This window comes from Mauremys mutica, chromosome 7 (genome assembly GCF_020497125.1).
Source record: "Mauremys mutica isolate MM-2020 ecotype Southern chromosome 7, ASM2049712v1, whole genome shotgun sequence".
Lineage (NCBI taxonomy): Eukaryota > Metazoa > Chordata > Testudines > Geoemydidae > Mauremys > Mauremys mutica.
In genome coordinates, this window is record NC_059078.1 from 17,310,369 (window position 1) to 17,329,943 (window position 19,575).

Genomic DNA, 19,575 nt, shown 5'->3' on the forward strand with positions numbered 1-19,575 from the left:
TTAATCCCTCACTGAGAAAATGATGCATAAGCATGTTTCTACTATAGTGGATGAGATGTTGATGCCAGCTGCTTTCTGCCTGTGTTCATTGATTGTATGAGTAGATGCCAACAGTTTTATCTTAGCACTTTTTCAAAGTGCTAAGTGTCCCCAACAAATATCTGGCCCCAGTCAGCTCTACAGTTTGCTCCCTGCATTAGGAAATCATGTATTAAACACAGTTTTATTTTTTAATTTTTTTTAAAAACAGCTTCTACTGACATGGTCCTGCCAAGTGATGTGGAGAAAACCTAACTCACCTATGGTATATACAGGGCACTAATGTAGCCAGTATTAATTCTAAAAGCTCTGGGTTAAACATAATTGCCTGCAGAATCATTGGCTATCCATTGCTGCCTCTTTTCTTATGAGCTATGAGAAACATTGACTTAGGCCTGCTCTAGACTGGAAAATTAAGTCTGCTTAACTACATTGCTCATGGGTGTGAAAAATCCACACAGTTAATTCTTCCATCTACCAAGGGAGGTGGAACCCCTCCTGTCAGCGTAGGTAGTGTCTGCAGTGAAGCGCTACAATGGCACAGCATTGCCGCTGTAGTGTTTCAAGTGTAGACAAGCCCCAAGAAATATGCTTTCTCAGAGGGGATAAAGCATCAAGATTTCCACATGTTGAAATTGACACAATTTCACAAAGGTGTGGGGTTTCTTTTCCTTCCTGTGAGTTGTTTTTGTGAGAAGGGATGGGATGGATATTAGCTTGCTGTTCTGAATCTGTTAAAAATAAATGCAAAGGGTCAAATTTAACCAGGGTGTAATTCCCCTGAAGTCCATGGAGATTCACCAGGAATTAATTTATAAATATTGCCTAGAATATGGCTGTTTTATGTGCTTTCCACTCACAGGATTCTCAGGGGGAAAAAGTCTCAATCGGTTACCTTGGAAAAACGTGTTTTATCTTTCTTTGGTTATTTTTCTTGGCTGGATTAGGCCAGCTCCACCCCTGTATAAAAAGGACATTGTTATGCTGTGACTGCGCAGGTCATAGGAGGAATGACCAGGGAGAAAATACAATGTCCAATGGTCCTTGCAACCCATTTGGAAATGTGAAAATTACTTGCAAAGAATTAATATAGGGCCTAATGTAAAGCCCATTAAAGTGAGTGTAAAGATTCCCTTTGGAAGTCCCTTCCAATGGACCTTGGATCAGGCCCTATTGGGAAAGTCAATTTATTGTAAAGATGAACATTGTTGTGAGTGTCCTGTGCTGCATTTGATTTTAAATAAGTGTGGTTCAAATTTATTTATTAAGATTTATATAATCAATTACGTATTTATTGAAACAAACAAATATATATATGGCTAAATGTTATTACCTTTCCTCTGACAATCTTAAGGTACAATTGCACTTACATCTTGGTGCTTTGTCTATATTGATTAAGCCTCAAAACATACTCTTTGAGGTAGGTAGGTATTCTTTTTCTGATGGGTAACCTTAGGTGTTCTGTCTCCTTCTTTTAGCCACAAGGGACTGCTCAGTCCATGTTCTAGTTTACAATTTGTATTAGGTTAGTGCCCAAACATCCCAAACAGGATCCGTGCAAGGCTCATATAAAAGCTAGATTCTATGTCCTTTGTAACGTTGACACTCATTCGATGTGTGTGTACAAAGACACAGACTGTGGACCCCATCCTGCAACTGGATCCTCATGTTCAGGCGCTTGTTCTCTATGGGGAGATGTTGGCAAACCAGTAAAGTGTCTGAAACCACTATGGCTTATTGTTAAAGGCAGCCTAGTCAGCAAGCTGTAAATTGGCCATTCAGCAGTCTCAGCTTGACCAAGGCGGGGGGAGGGGAGTTTTGGGATGCCACAGAAAGGGCAGCTTGACCCGCGTCCTTCCTTATAAGAATTGTGTTGAAGTTGCTGATACATGCATTTTAAAAGAGCAGGATGTGCCCCAGGAATGTCTATTGGGGTCTCAAGGCTGAAAACTCTGGAAAAACCCACACCTGGTTAATCAGTAATCAGAAGGAGCCTCTTGCTTGCCCGTTGGAACTGCTTGCTTAACAAGTTTTCTTTAAGGGACACGTCATTCTATTACTAATGCATAAATAAGTGGGGGAAAGCTTGAGATAGTTGGACTCATTTGGGGACTCTTTTGGACTCTTTTTGGACTCTCCCTGTGGCTATATCTTGCGGTCCCCAGATGGAAGATTTGGCCACCGGAAGCCTGCTCGAGAGCCACACTCAGCTTTGGTAACCTGTTGCAGATGTGTGTAAGTGCTTGAGACTAAGTAAAGTTTATCTTTAAGTGAAAGCACTCTTGTGTTGTCCTGTTTGTGCCAGCCATCGATTGGTCGGACAGCCGTGTCTCTCCTGATTTATTTCCTGACATCACCTTGCACAGAGTAAAAGTTACCAAGAGCTTTGGGTTGAAAGAACCCCAGGTAACAGTACTCCTGCTGAGATTAATTGACTTGTCTCCATTCTGGCTCACCCACATGGAGTCCAGGAGCACGATCAGCACCTATATCCTATATATATATTCAAAACAGTAGCTGGAAAGCAACTCACAAAATAACAGCAACTGAAAAAAAAAGAGAATTGATCAACGTATACAGGGTCCAATTACACCTAGATATCACATATCTTGACATAGTGTAAGACTGGACTGGGTAGAGTCTGTTTACTTCCTAACCATTGGCCACTAAGACCTCATACTAAACATTCCTTATTAGTTTTATTGTATAAAATAGTTTGTTTCTATTTTAAGCAAAATGATTAATTTACATTTTTAAGCATAGCAAAGAAATGAGGTTGTATTGAGGTGTCATTAATGGGCAAGTTCTCTTTTTTAAAAAAACAAACAAATGAGCTATTTTGGAGCTATATGCTTGGCACATTTCTCTGGTAACTCAAAAATGGCCAATTTGATTTTGCTCAATTCTTACTTTTAAAATTGGATCATGGAATGGGATCTTCTATATTGGGGGTTCAGGTAAGCGGAGATTTTTACAGAGCTGAATGGTGAACCTCTGACATGGCAATTTTAAACTTTCAGTGTAGTGCGGTGGCTCCCCCACTCCAGCGGAGAAAGGGTTAAAGTCAGCCCTGGGAGAAGGTTGTGGCTGAGAGCCACTAAGCTGGGCTGATTGGGGAAGCAGCAGCAGCTGGACCACGCCCCAATCAGGCCACAGCTGGCCTGTATAAAAAGGCTGTGAGCCAGAGGCCCAAAAGATTCTCTTTCCAGGCTGGGAGGGAGCAGGGCCTGGCTGTCTGCAGAAGGGAACTGGGAGTGAAACAGGGCTGGGAAAGGCCAGAGGAGCAGGGGAGCTCCAGGCTGGCAACTTCCCAGCTGCAGGGCCTGGTTCAAGGCCCATAGAGGTACTGGGAAGCAGAGGAAGGCAGCAGGTCTGAACCCCCTTGCCTATGATGCGTGGCTTTTACACTGCAGTCTGCCCCAGGGAGTGGGGGCTTGGCGATGACTGGCAGTAGCCCAGACTGAGGCAAGGTGGGGATTAGAGGGTTGGGGGGCATTCCCAGAGAGGGGAGACCCATAGAGACTAGTGAGGGCTTACTGCCAGGGACAAGGGCAGCACCCCAGATAATGGGGCACCAGTGTCTCAGAGGGGCATGGAGGCCCAGTGGCAGTGGGACACCGGCCTGCAGAGGGCGCTCTGTGCTGGAAAGAGCTAATTCCCTAAGATGACCAGCAGGAGGCGCTGCAGGAGGCATAAATTTGAATGTACATAGTTTTTAGGTGCCCATTTTGGGTGTTTGCATATTTATAGCATAATTTATCTGTGAAGGGGTCAAAACAAAACTAATCCATTTGGCTGTCTAATGGTTGCTATGCAAAATTTAGCCCCCATTTCAGAAAAGTATATAAATATATGGTTAAAATCCAGGTCATACTTAAAGATTTTGCTGAAGTAGAGTCTTCATCTGCAGTTTGTTCAGATGGACACTGACACAATTCCAATAACTGCATCTGGTTTACCATGATCTACCAAGGGCACTCACTCTAAGCTGCAGGCTCCTCAGCCGTCATCTTTCTTAGATAGAGACCCAGATCTTGCGTCCTCCTGACTCTGTTTTTTCCAAGTTCCTCAGTTCCCTGCCTACACTGTGATATCCCCAGCAAGCCAGACTGCCTAAATAGACCAGCATCTGCACTTTGATTTCTCTTGGAAGGCTATGAACAGCTGTAATTGCCAGCAGCCACAAGTTACCACACAGCTCTCTCTAAGCAAGCACATTTATTCTAAGGTAAAAGCATTAGAGAAAATGTACTAAAAACATACATGCATGCTAATAGGCTTATTAACTCCAACAAGGGCGCTGGTATGAGTCATCCTTCAAGCCTCACCAAGGGCTTCTGTCATAAGTTCATAACAGCCTTAGCTCAGAACTAGCCCCACCATGAGTAGGTTGGTCTTTTCTTTATACAGCTTGGGCCTTGGATCTTGAGACTCCAGGAACAGGTAATCTGTAGATCACAGCCCTTTCCTCAGGGCATAGCTTCAAAAGGCTGGGGTTTTGCATAACTGGAGGCGGGGAATTGGTATTCATCTCCCCGTAGAGATTCCCCAGAAAAACCTCTTGACGTTGTTCATTACACTTCCCAGGGTTCACATTCTATCCCCTCTGGGGTGAGAGATTACATATAATCCCAGCCCATAATAATATATAAACCATTAATTTAATGCAATGGACCCCAAACATACTTAAACTTAATTCAACAAGGTGTCCCAAGCCTATTGCAGGAAATTGCTATACCTGTCACAGACACTACTTGCATTTAGTAGGATATCTGTCACTAATGGAATTATGGATCATCTGAACAAAGCCCGCATATGCCAAAACTGGAGAAAGTCTTATTGCAGTGGCGAATAATTGACTATTAGCACACTAGTCTAGGTGTTGTACAGTTTTCAGGCCTGGTAGTCATCCATCATCCAGCTGTTGGTGACAGGAAAGGAAAACAAACTGAGTGAATATATTACAATTATGGATAGTTTGAGAGTATGAGAAGAAAGGGAAAAGCTATACTACATAATTTCATGACAAAGGCAGAAAAAAAGCTATATTAATTCTGACACCTGAAAACGTTTATGGGAATTATTTAAAAAAATAAATCTTTTAAAATTTTATTAGTAAAATTCTGTAGGCTGGCATTGTGAGGGGGGTTTTCTTTCAGAATATGTGTCCTTGTATAAACAGTGAAATTGGCCTATTATTATTCCAGACTCAAAGATACTTTGTGTTTGGACAGTGGTAAGCAGCACATGCGATTTACCTCAGAACTGCCAACTATTTTTTCACCTTGTCAACAGTAAATATTATTGCTTGATCTTCTGAGGACCTTCAAGGCATGCAGAGAGAACAAAGAAAAGCTAGTGGATGAGAAAAGTTGTTTGCAACTCCAGCATTTACATTTGGAGCACTAGCCATCAGTCCTATTGAACAGGACTTTAATAGTCAGGAATCCCCAGTATAAAGTAGTAGGGCCCACTGATATCATTGGTGTTAGTTCCACTGGTGTAAATCAGGAGATGACCATGGGTTCCAATGCAAATAACACACACAGACAGACACAAATGTCTCAATATGTACTTAGAAATGGGCCCTTAAAAACATGTATGATGGACCTCACAGAAATAGATTAAAACTAATTTCTAATTTCTAATTTTAACTTCTAATTCATGTACTTGAAATCTGCTCTGAATCTCTCTCTGCTTCATTGAAGAACTTCTGCCTCCCTCTTTCCTTCCTGTGTTTCTGCAAGAAAATTAAAGAAACCGTGTGCACATCCTCATGCTCTCCAGACTTTGGGATAAATTCTAATCTGATGAGAACTCTTCCGTTTAGGCTTTTTTTCTGTAGAAAAATACTAGCAATTAACTAGTGCAATATTTATTTGAATCAGCTGCTTTGTGGATGATGTAACCGGAATCTCAGCAAGGAAAAAGCCAAATATGGCAACATTTTAGTGAAAATATGTCCTAAAATAGGGTTTTGAATTGTGATTAAAACACAAATGGATATGACAATGGTGAGAAAGCAAAAACCCTTACCCTTATTAACTGTTAGACTTCTAACAAAACCAAACTAGAATTTGGAAAGAAAAAAATAGGCTTATTCAGGGAAGTTTTCTCCACAAAAATGAGCTGTGTCGAGAGGTCAGTATGTGAAGAATTTCAGGGCTAGATAGATGGATAGATCAATGCACTAGAGAGTTTCTTCTGTGAAGATGTTTTCCACAAAGGCTTTTTGATATATTTTTAGCTTTCCTGCTTGCAATAATGATCTTGCTCCAGCACATAGAAGGGAAATGATTTAAAAGAAAAAAAAAGGCAGTAGAAACATGTGGAGGAATCTAAGTCATCTTTAACGGCGGGGGGAGGAAACATGACACTTTTTCATCAGACCCAGACGGAGCCATTTCCTAGCTCACCCAATGTCTGCCAGAGATAGGGACATGGATAAAAGCCAGCAAGACTTAAGATGAGTCTAGATTAAATGGTGGTGATACTGATTGGTGCAAGAGCTGGCCACATCCTCAATTGAACGCATCTGTCTGTCTCTCATCAAAGGGAGCTGTAATCTCCATACTTCACTACACTCATCCCCGGTCATAGGTTCCCAGATTGCTACAGTCGCCAAAACCACACTCTTTTCAACTTCTGGTGGACCGCCAATTATGTCCTTTCATCTCAAATGCAGACCTTGCCATAGCTGACCACACTTTCATTACCTCTCCCACCCGCTGATTGCAATGGGGGAGCCACTCAGGCTCTACAGCTCTTGCTGAATGTGTGGCTTTTCCCTTCTCAGAAGGTGTATATAGCAAGAGCAGTTTGAAGCTATTCTGTGCATTGGCTGCCAGTCATCTACCTGGGAAATTCAAAATGCTGTTTTACTTTTACAGTGGCCTATCTTCCCAGCTACTGCAGAGACTCCATCTAGCTCTCTCCCCTCACCACACTTCATTCAAGCGTGTAAAGGTAGGGAGTAAAGGGGAGAGCATTCCAGCATCACACCCTTGTTTCTGGAATTCACTCCCTTGTGTGCGATCCCTCCCGTGCTCACGAACGATTCCCCTCTTTTGTCCAAGCTATTCACCCCCTGCAGATTCTGGTACCTCTCTTGAGATTTCCCTGTCTCGGCCCTGCATAGTTGGAGTATTGGAGGCTGGGTGCATCGATGGTGGTGGTGATGGTGGTTTTTCCTGTCCTAGGGAAATGTTACTGCTTTTAAACTAAAGCCAAGTGAAGTGTGCCCAGACTCTAGAGCACTGGGTGTGATGTAAATATTGGAATATATACAGTAAGTTGTATATTTCCATTAATGGGTCTCTGTTTCAAACACCCTGCTACCTCACTGGTCACACTCCTTTCCAGGCGAGTTAATAAAGATGTCAAACAGTCCTAGTATGAACCCTAGCCTAGTACTTCCGATTTTATAGAATCATTGTTAACCCTTGCTGATGTTAAGATCACCCAGTTAGTCCTACTCTGCTTGCTGTCTCTGGGACAGTTTCTGACCCAGAATAGAACTTCATCTCTCACTCCAGGACTGCTCAGTTTCCTTAAAAGTACCTTGTAAGGGGCTTTGTCAGAGGCTTTTTGAAAGTCCAAATATATATCGTGACGGTGATGAATAGATCCTGGCTGTCGGGGAAACCAGCGTTGTAAGCGCTCTCGCCTGCCTCGTCCTCCACAAACCCTTCCTCATCTTCCCCGTCCGCGAACATCACCGAGGAACTGGCCGTCGACACTGTCCCATCGTCAGAGTCCACGGTCACTGGTGGGGCAGTGGTGGCAGGCTCCGTAGCGTCCGTTTGCCGCTTTGATTTTTTGGTAGCCTTGTCCTTGATTTTCACGCAGCGCTGCGTTGCATCCCGCCTGTATCCTCTGTCTCTCATGGCTTTGGAGACCTTCTCGTAGGTCTTCGCATTCCGTGTTTTGGAGCGCAGCTCCGAAAGCACAGACTCCTCACCCCACACACCGATCAGATCGAAGAGTTCCCAGTCAGTCTATGCTGGGTCCCTCTTTCTATTCACAGATAACATGAACTCCTCTGCTGGAGAGCTCTGCATCGTTGCAGGTGCTGCTGAGCTCGCCCCGATGTCCAGCCAGGACGTCAGATTCAAAGTGCCCAGACAGGAAAATGAATTCAAATTTTCCCGGGTCATTTCCTGTGTGGCTGGTCAGAGAATCCAAGCTCCGACTGCTGCCCAGAGCGTCAACAGAGTGGTGCACTGTGGGATAGCTCCCGGAGCTACTAAGTTCGATTTGCATCCACACCTAGCCTAATTCGAGCTAGCCATGTCGAATTTAGTGTTACTCCACCTGTCGGGGTGGAGTACCGAATTCGAACTAAAGAGCCCTCTAGTTCGAATTAAATGGCTTCCTGGTGTGGACGGTTGAGCGGTTAGTTCGAATTAACGCTGCTAAATTCGAATTAAAGTCCTAGTGTAGACCAGGCCTTATTCTGCTTTTTCCACTATTTTGTTAATACTGTTGAAGTATTGTACGTACTGTTGAAGACTAGGCTCCGTTTTTCTTTCCAGAAGCTATACTGGCTTATCCCTGTGATGTTCACATTGGAGGAGGGGGTAAACAGGATGAGGTAGGGAAGTATCTCCCCACACCAGTCCTAATGGATGGCACAGCAAAGGTACTAGCCATCCCTGATTCACAGACCCTCTCCAATTTCTCCTTAAGGCTTTGGATAAATATTAAGGTTAACTCTATGATACAGCTTTGCAGAAAAGTGTGCGCGCGCATATGCACTGTGGAACAGTTTAAGACACCAATAAGGTGATTAAATTCTGGGAGAAAAATTACCTGCAATGATAGTCAGTTACGTGACAAAAATGAAACTTATCTCCCCTCCCCGAAAACCTCAGCCTCGAAGAAGTATTTCCTCAGGCTTTCAACAATATTTTGCTTCAAGAGCTAAGAGACACAAGAGGGAGAGCCGACAATAGAAATCCAAGCCAAACAACTTGAGAGAATTTATGGTCTTTCATAGATTCATAGACTTAAGGTCAGAAGGGACCATTATGGTCATCTAGTCTGACCTCCTGCACAACGCAGGCCACAGAATCTCACCCACCCACTCCTGGAACAAACCCCTAACCTATGTCTGAGCTATTGAAGTCCTCAAATCGTGGTTTAAAGACCTCAAGGTGCAGAGAATCCTCTGGCACCTTCCTGTCTTTTACAATTTTGCACTTTTCTGTCACCAAGAGCAGAAGGACATGCATTGAAAGAGCAGTCACAGCAACTAATTTATCATATTTACTAGATGAAATCATAATTAGGAGGTGTTTTATTAAAAGATTAAACTTTTTTATATAAAGCTGCAAAGATTCGGGGGTGGGAATCAATGGTCTACGAAATATGTGTATTTCAGTACTTCAAAATTAAAAATCTTATTAATAGACTTGCAGGGCAGAGTTTGCTGCTTTCATCATAAACAGCATAAAAGCAGAATAATCATTAAATTACATGCTGCAGTGACTGAGACATAAGGTTTTATTAACATTTAATGACACTTTACAATTCAGGCAAAGATACAATCGGAATTTTAAATTATTTTTTAAATAGAGGGGTTTTTAAAACTTGAAAAGATTTCAGCTCTATCATTATGATGAAAAAATAAAGCCTTTTTGTGGCCTAATATAATGGCTTTATGATTTTTGATCATCACTCAACTCCTGTTACTATATACCATATTTTACTATCCAAGGGGAATTGACCAGGAATATTACACAAGGGGTCAGGGTCACCTCAGCTGGTGTGATCACGCATAACTCTATTAAAGTCAATGAATGAGTGGTCCCTATTACATCAATGTCTTAAAAATATTTCAATTCTTATTATTTTATCCGCGAGAAGTGGTAAGAAAACTGGCTAACTGTAATGCAAACAGATCCTCCCACTCTGGATACACTGGGCGGAAGAAGAAAATTAAAAAATGCCTGTCTAGGGGAAGGGGGCTACTTTACAGCCAAGTTGGTACAACAGAAATTTTAGGGAGCCTCTTTCTATAACCAGCCCACCTGACTTACAGGCTACTTTGCACGAGCAGAGGAAGGCAATATGTTATGACTGAGTTATTAATATATATTGATGTGATGCCATGTATGTGCACAGCATTATACAACAAAGGGAATGTGCAGATAAGCAACAGGTTCTTGTCCTAAGGAGCTTATATTCTAACAGCACAATGAGTACCACACTGGATGCGTGTGGGTCTAATAATAATCCCTGGAGAAATGTGCATACCAGATGCAAGCTAGTTCTCACTCACTGACTTGGATAGATGGATATATTACATTTTTAAGTTGGGGTTATTGCCTGCAAACTATCAGATTATAGAATCAGTGAAGCAAAATCAAGAACATCCCTCGGCCCACGCTGCTTCCCACAGCCCCCATTGGCCTGGAACAGCAAACCATGGCCAGTGGCAGCTGCGATCGGCCGAACCTGCAAACGCTGCAGTTAACCAAACCATCCCGGCCCAGCTGTGGATTTCCCTGATAGGCCACGTGCCAAAGGGTGCCAATCCCTGAAGTAGTTAGACGGACACACACGTTGTCTGTAGTAAAGGGGCAGCTGCTGTAAGCTCAAATCAAATGAAGTTTTGTGCAGTAAAATTCCTGGAATTGTTGACATTATAGATACAGGAAAAAAGACTTGGTCATTTCACCCATCTCCGCGCACCATTCCCTAGAGCACATTTTCTAGCGCTTTGCCAAGTCATGTTTTAAATAGCACAACTAGTGGTGTTTTGCCACTTCCCTTAGAATCCACTACCTAATAGCTCTCATTGCCACAAAGTTTCCCTGGGCTTCTGCCTACACTTTCCTCCTCTTAATTACATCGACTGATTCTACAGGTGACTAACACAACCCCTCCCTCCTTTGCACTTGGACCCTTTGAATACTAGTAACCAGTGATTAACAGAGATTGAAATAGGAGGGAGAGTTCTCACCAGACAAATGGGAAAGGAGCTATCAGGGAGCACCAATAGCCCAAACAACTCTGGCAGGGGGTCTGGGGGGTTCTCTCTGCTTTTAGGATAGAAGGGGGAGCGGTGATCTAGCCTCTTCCCTCCCTACATTAGACTGTAATCTTGCTCTCCCTGCACCAGTGCAACTGAGAGGAAAATTAGTCCCTATGTAGCTATTGGATTTCAGCACAATGACATTCTGAAGCTCTGGTTGTTGAGGAAACAGGCCTTGCTGAATGAAACAGTGCAGAAAAAGAGCTGTTTATACAATTAATTTGCACTCAAACATAGCAGGTATATGGGCCAATTTAAGGAGAAATGTGTTTTACCAAGACCAATCAAAAATAAAAACTGGTCTCCCATAATGCAGAAGGCCGTGCAGTCCCATAAATCCACTAGGAGTGGCTCAGTCTACTATGAACCCTTCTGATTTAATATGAAATAGGGATGAGGCCACTCGGTCACTGCAGTATGAAGCAACCCCAATTCCCTGGGGCTCCTCAGTGGCAGCAGGGTCAGAAGAGGATATCATTTACATGACACTGTGATGGGTACAAGGGTTTCCCTCAGAGTTTGTAGAGAGCCCTATATAACCATGGGCAGCCCTGAATATCCATTTGTCATCCCCTTTCAGTAAATACTTTGTTACCTCTGCTCATCCAAAATAGAACCTTCTGATTGTCCAGGGTTTCTAAACGCTAACCTTATATTCTAACATATGAGAGGCAGTGTGGTCCTGTGGGTAGGGCACTTAGCCTGTTGGAACACTGGTACAACGACCATCCACAAGCTTTTCCAAGTGATTGTGAAAGCAACTTAAAATGAACAAGTTGCAAGTAAAAACCAGACATTCAATCCTGCCCCTGAAAATCAGCTTATATTATAGTGTTATATTGTACTCCATTCAAACTGCAGGCTGCGCATCAGCAGCCGCTGTGTATATTATGGCTCATCTGCTTCATTTCCTCTTGAGACAAAGGAAACAAGTTGGCTTTTAAGTTGGATGTATTTTGCACTTTTCTAAACAGTCGAGTCAGATTATTAACACAATTCCTGTTAATGAGTTAAACGTGTATGCTGCTCTAAGTCTCCAGCAGTGCTGACATCACATTAAACTCCAACAATTGTATATAAGCCTTGCTAGCTAAAGCAGCATGTGTCAATGCTTTATTGAAAAGGCTGAACGTGATGGCATAACTTCCGTACCAATTGTTGTCTTAGACCTACCCTTTCCAGCTCAGAGCGCTGTAATTGTGTAACATCTGGGATCTTTTCTTTCTTTCTTTTCTTAACAATTTACCTTCTGTATGCGCACCAAATAATATCCTTTTATATGTTGATGTCTCCATAAGCTTAAGGTTTGTTGATGGGTTTTGTTGCCCAGCTGCACACTCAATGAAATTCACAAAGGCGCAAAGAATAATTAATGGTAGGAGATGGTGCATGGAGTTTACAGTATGTTTCTCTTCTTTTTTTAACCCTTTCAAAATAGCTGGCTCTCTAATATGCCTTAGAGAACGTATACAAGGCAAATAGGAAACAAATTGTTGTACTGTTGCAAGAAACACAGTAACCAAACTGAGGACTTCTGAACATAGTAATGTGTTAATCGGGTCTTCTATAAGGGATTCCAACTCTGTCCCATATTTGTGTTCACAATTTTTCACCCATAACTTTTTGCCTGCAGTCAGTGGGTGACACAAATGATGCCGTTTATATGGCTAACTGGTGCAAAATTGGTCCACTTGGTTCATGTGCAAAGGTTTGTCTGTTCTTTGTGTGCCCTGTTAAAAATGATGGCAAAAAAAGAAGGGCTTTGCTGAAGCACTGATTGCTGTGTAGGGATACCTTGGCTCAATTAAATTGCGTTCTTGATCTCTTAGCCTCTGCCCCCATTATGCAGGAGATTATGTGTAAAGTGTAAAGTTGGCTATAAATGAAGGAGCAACTTTTGCATGGGTTATGGAGATAGATATGTAGGGTCTCTTGGACTGGAGACGTCATAGAGACATGGGTCCTAAATGCCTGTAAGGGGCATTTTAAAAAAAGATGGTTTGGAAAATTACACAGGGAGAGGGGCAGGATGCAACATGTGCTAGAGATAACAGAAGTGTGGTTAATATAACTGCTAGGCTGCATGACTCACTGATGATTAGGAGCAAAATAGCAAACATGAGTTTTATTGCACTTTGATGAGTTATCCTAGTCTGGCTGGGAGCTAGACTAGGTGACCTAATGGATCAGTCCCATCTTCTATTTCTATGAGTCTGGTTTAATAAAAAAAGATATTGAGCTGTATTCCAGCTGGGAGCACATGACCATTGATGATTCCGTTTATGAGCAAAAATGTGTTTGCCCTTGACCCGGTTAGTTTTCTTTTCATTCTTGTGAATTTCCTCCCAATGTAGCCTGCATGATGCTAGACAAAACCCTTGGATCTTTGGTTTCTATGCAGGTACATTTTGTGCAGCCAAAACTCCATGTAAAGATTCTGGGGAGACGGACTGAGGGAAAATATTAACTAACTTATTTTGCTTCCCTCGGACACTCACGCTGACTCTGGCAACATGCCAAAACATTTCTCAAAGAACAAATGACTTCTGAATGGCACTAAACCTTTCTCATGTTGTTTAACATCAAAAACTTTAATAAGACCATGGCTGTGTTTCAAAATGGCTTAGATCTCCACCTGGAGGTCAAGGCTAAGCAATTTTGAATATGGAATTGGCATTAGTTCTAGCTTGTAAAGCCTTTCTATTAGATTTTCTATATATGATAGATGGGTCAAACACAGCCTGCTAGGGTCTCTCCTTGAAGGAAAGATGAATGATGTCAATATTTTACGTGAGAAAAGCCAAACAGAAACCTAGGTTGCATTCAGGCTTGTCCAAATGTGGGGAGAAAAATGTTTAAGCTGTAGAAGAAAGAAGAGAGAACATGGGAACATTGACTATGAGGGAGGCCTCAGTTGAAAGTTTCGGATAATGATCATGCTTTATATAGAGAATTGGTTGAGAATTTTATATAGAGAATCGGTTGAGCATTTTTCATTGGAATGATTTTCCAATGGAAAATGTGGTCTCCACAAAACTGACATTTTTCATAGGGAAATTTCAATGTTTCCAAAACATTTTGATCTTCTGATGGGGAAAAGCTAAATGAAACATTTCATTTGGGTAAATTCAATTCAGAATATTTCATTTTGTTGAACTGACCTGAAATGATTCATTTCAAATCATTTCAACAAAACTTTAAACTGAATTTCCCTATCAGTACATTGCCTCATGGACCTTGTAGTTTGAGCCCACATTCTCTCCTAGGGGTCAGGCTCTGGTAGACTAGGTGTCCCATAATACAATGCAAATTCCCCCTCACTCACCTGAGTGGTGCATCATGGGAGTCGCATGACTCTGGATGAATTATGGGAGATGTAGTCTGGCCATGGAACCCAGTGGAGTACAAATGTTTGCTCCTGTTAAGGGCATGATCACCCAGCAAATTCTATGCAGTGGTACAGACCAGAAGATGGAGCCCAGGTCTCCTCCTGCTATGCTGCAGTAGCTGTTTGCAGCCTGACTACAAGGGCACAAATGCCCCTAAGCACTTGCCTGAGCTGAGGAGTTCTTTCCAGGTTTGTGAGTATTAGTTGTTTCTCATCTTGGGGAAACGAACTCACCTTTGATGTATTAAAAAAAAGAAATTAAAGGAATTGATAGCTCTGGCACTGCTATAGCACTTTGTACATAGTAAATGCACACAAGAGTTTGCTTGATGTGTTTCAGGCAAGACCTACCACTGGGATAGAGTGTGTATCAGAGCTACTGAGTGAGAAAGACATGAGATAGGGAGGAGAATAAGTTGCTTCAAACTGTGCTTTGTAAAGGCATCTGTGAAGTGAGGAAAGAAGCCTAGGGGAAGCTTCAGAAACAGCCCTTTGAAATGCTCTTTTCTTGGAAATGCAGTTTGGTATGTTTTACATTATCATATCTGATGCCAGGAAAGTGGGGGGAGAGACTGTGGTGAGGCAAAAGAAAAGTCAAATATTATTTTAAAGTGCATTCTTCTTAGCAGGTTTTCAGTGATTTTAGAAATGCACCTGAATCAAAGCCCTAGATCACAATATCTTGCCACAAATTTGAGGGCTTCAAAATCTAATTCCAAATGCTGTAGCTCAGACCAATATAAAAGACCACCCAAAGCAATATGGATTTAAGCCATAATACGGGAATCTATGGACAAATGGCAGCCGACTCAGTCTGTGAGCCTAATTGTTTGTCTCAAGAACAAATGCCAGGACTAAATTCTACTGTGTACTTGTTAGCAGAAGTCCCAGAAACCATGCAGTCCAGAATCTATGCAAACAAAGTTGATGAAAAATGGGATGCCAGGAAAAACTACGTTTCTGTTTGCATTTGCCTCCCTCTGGTGGGCAAAACTATAAGGGCCTGTACCTCTCCCGGCTCTCACCCTCCATGTGTTACAGTAGATTACCAATGGGATGCTTCTTGCTCTTCTAGAAATCATATTAGACAGACCTCCTGTAAAAATTCTTCTGCTGTAACATTACTTTCAAAGGCAGTGGATTCTGCTAAATTTAGAGCAGTGAAAAGAATTTTGAAAAATGGTCCATCAACACAAATATTTATCCGTTTTTTATTTTTTAGTCTAACAAAATTCAAGCCAAGCACCATGCTTAATCTGCTCCCACATGACCTTGCGATGTCAATAGGAGTGCTATGTGCAAACCGAAGGCACCTATTCTCCCCTGCCTTTCTCCTTTTGTGGTCATTTACACTTACACAGGATAAAAAGCTACTGTTCTGATTGGATAGGTATTTATACCCACTTTGCAGAACTGTAAATGAGCATGCAAGGTACAAGGCAGGGGCGAATCAGACCCAGTTTATGGATCTTAACTTGCTAAAACCACAAATATTTGTATGCTGCACTTGCTGAATTACCTGTCTACACCAAGTATCAGGGGGTGGCCGTGTCAGTCTGTATCCACAAAAAGAAGGAGTCTGGTGGCACCTTAATGACTAACAGATTTATTTGGGCATAAGCTTATGTGGGTAAGCTTCATGCATCTGAAGAAGTGAGGATTTTTACCTTTTGGGTAAAAGGATTTTGCTTTTCTGTCTACACCAGACACAAAAGGAGCCCTTAAGAATAATCAGAGGCACAAATTGTATTGCTTGATACTTATGTCTATCTGTTATTACCACCCAGCAATGTACTCAGTATTGCCAACTCCAGCTATTTGAAAACCAGGAGTCAGGCTCCAAAATTATGAAATTGCCTTAAAATTCATGAGAGACAAGGTGGGTGATGTAATATCTTTTACTGGACCAACTTCTGTTGGTGAGAGAGAGACAAGCTTTTGAGCTACACAGAGCTCTTCTCCCAATCTGCGGAAGGTACTGAGAGTGTCACAGCTAAATACAAGATGGAATAAATTGTTTAGGGTAAGGAGTTAACATATATTCTAAGGGATAATTCAAGGTGAAGTGGCCTGTTAATATGTCTGCAATCATAGGATAAAAAGAGTGGGTTACAGATTATTGTAATAAGCCATAAATCCAGTGTCTTATTAAGACCATGATTTGTAGTGTCTAGCAAAGTTATGAATTAAGCTCCCCAGCTTGTTTATTGAAGGTGTTGTGCAGATTTTCTTTGAGGATGAAGACTGAGAGGTCGCATATGGAATGATTGTTTTGTAAAAAGTGTTGGCCCACCCACCCCTTAGTCTAAAAAACTTGAATCCTAAAGTCTGGTGTTAGGGATGGGGAGAGGAATTAACCATTGGCACAAACAGGTGGTGAAATTGACCCCTCATTCCAAATCCTCACAGGATTACAGGAATTGCATCAGGATTTGAGTAACACGTCTTTTCTGCTACTCATGGGAGCATGTGCTGGTTTCTCAGGAAGAACAATAATCTTTAATGACTGAGAGTTTCAGCATTGACTTCAGCGGGAACAAAATTAAAAATTCCACCCTACAAATACATACAATTAAATAAACAATTCCGCTTTGACCTGCCCACAGGCCTGGTGTCCTTCACCTCCTCTCCAGCTGCCAAGAACATCACACACAATGTACAGGGTGCCTGAAAATGCTGTTTATTCTTATCTGATACTTTCCATACAAGTATTATCACGTCAGGCAAACTCCAGTTGGTATTTTAAAATAAAATAGATTTAATAATTTAATATATAGAGAAATATGTTATCTGTTACTACGGGTTATATGTAGTAGCTCAGGGAAATCCTAACAAAGAAAAGAATAGAGAAGAGAACGCATCAATCATAAGTAGCATAACCTTGAATGTAAAAAAAAAGGCTTAAAATATGTAACATTTTAATGGTGAATCATTACAGCAATAAACAAACAAAACATCCAAAGCATCCTCAGATGGAAATACTTTTCTGAAGGCCTGATCTTTCCATTGACCCTAATGAGGCTGAATCAGGCTTTGAGCTGCTAATAGCATTGGTGAGTATGTGAGTTGTGTTCCTTATTCTCTCTCCTGGTGAGGTTTGTTTTCTCCTTTCATTGACTTCATCTACACTGCAAAATTTTGGTCCATGCAGTTCCTTGGGTAATAGCACTAGATAAAGCTGCAGAGTAAACAGGACTCGGGAGTTATTACCATCATGTCTTCCAACTGTACCCTGAGTGGGGCCAGATGAAAATACCCAGGTCCTGCCATGCTGTTTCTTCCTCTGGTGCTGACCCTGCTGGTGCTGCATTCACGGGACGTTAATATTGCCATTGTAAGTGCAGCTATTGTCTGTTTCACACTGAAGGACTCTGGAAGCATTCCACTGCCATCATATGATGGTGCAGCCACAGCAGTACCTCTCTGGGTAGTCCAGTGCATACACCTTGTTTTCTAGTCCATAGACATAGTACAGGTACGTCTTCCCTGCATACAGATAATGAACTTCTGTGATGGGGATCAGCTCAATAGTCTGGCGCTGAGAAAAGAAAAAAAAGCAAGTGAAAAGTCTTAATTAAGTTAGGCTGACTCCTCATGTTTTGCCACATCTGAAGAGGAAGACAGAAAAACCTGACATCCCAGAGAGAGAGATGCCTTCAGCCACCACGTCAGTTGTCAAATGCTCTCCCCCTTCTTCAACAAACTATCCTGTGGTGTTCGGCGCTTTCGGCCTTGTGCACACTAGAACATTGGCAGTGAGTTTATAACCACGTTGTGACATGCTTGATTTGTTCAAAAACAAGACATGATTAATACTCAGTAATCCTGGGGGCTAACTGTGTGCCTAGGCCAGGCCACCATGTAGTTGTCTTCCTATAACCAGGTTATGACAGTGTTATTTTGCTGTGTAAATGTGAACCTTTCACTGTGTCAACAGGTTAGCCAGTCCTGTATTGTCACAGCTCTGTGTGTGGTAACACAGCCCAGAAAGCATTGCCTCATATATTGCTGGTACATCTCCTGTAGATGCAGTTCCCCCTCTCTGCCCCCACAAGGCACTATGGGATAACTACATGGTACAGCAGCTTTGTATGAGTAGATGTGTAAACAGTGGACGTACAGTTTTCTGGTTAAAAGCCATGAGGGTACAAGTCATCTGTGCTTGCTGTAACCAGGGCAGATAAGCATGTCAGTCATGACCTTGTTACAAAAGTACTTGCGTACTTGTAGATGGATGAGTGCTTAGCTTCCAGGAAAGTTTCCGAATAAAGGAAATTAAAGACATGTTTATTGCTTCAGAAACTAGGTCTGCATCAAAGCCAGCAATCAGGTAATTAATGTCTAAACTGGGTCCCGCACCCTGAAGGATACTGACAGAGCTAATTAGAGCTCTTCATTGGTCAATCAGGGCCCAGGTGTGAGTCCCGTATTAACCTACCAACCAGATTCATTTATAAAGAGATCCCTTGGGTCAATAACCAGGACGGCTGAGGGGGAGGGTAGCAGCAAGGCCTGTATTCTAAAAAAAGTGACCTCTAGAGAGTTAGTTTAGTTTTGGGTGAGCAGGGCTCTCTGTTTGGATTTCTGTGAAGGGTTTACTCCAATCTAAAACCTTTGCTGGGTTCTTTTGGTTATCTAGGAGTTAGGGCTAGTATGTTTTAACAGGCCTAATGCACAAACAAATACTGTGAGTCATTTCCTGGTTTGCGGGGTGGAGGGGTTGTCGATAGTGGTTGGTTTTTGGGGAGAGGGAAGATTAGGGTAAGAGTACAGAAGTCTAATCTCCAGCACACAGTGTGAATGTCCTCAGACATTCTCAGGTCAAACAGAAAAACTGTCTGCGGAACTGCCCATGTGGGAAGAGTACTAAGACTTTTTTTTAAAGTGAAGTATATAGACAATAAGCAGCAGCATGGTCAGAGCCACAGATTCCAAGCTTTTAGACAATGAGATTGCCTCGAGGAGGCATAGTTTGGTCCATTAAATTACAGTTACAGATTCTTTTCAGCCCCCATTCCATGTAGCCTCCTCCCACTGCTCTCAGATAAAGATTGTTAGGAGCATTTCTACCATGGCAACGTTGGAAGAAAGCAATTAAACTTTTTAAATC

The 19,575-nt window shown here is 42.1% G+C and overlaps 1 protein-coding gene across 2 annotated transcripts in view; it reads right to left on the reverse strand.

The window, feature by feature from the left end:
* Positions 1 to 17,140: 17,140 nt before the first annotated feature.
* Positions 17,141 to 19,575, reverse strand: part of LOC123373653 (protein SSUH2 homolog) — a 32,503-nt gene continuing 30,068 nt past the window's right edge. For both annotated transcript variants that reach the window (XM_045022690.1, XM_045022689.1), the window contains one exon: positions 17,141 to 18,003. In XM_045022690.1, coding sequence (XP_044878625.1) covers positions 17,857 to 18,003 — 147 coding nt within the window. In that variant the 3' untranslated portion in view covers positions 17,141 to 17,856. The remainder of the gene's footprint in view (positions 18,004 to 19,575) is intronic.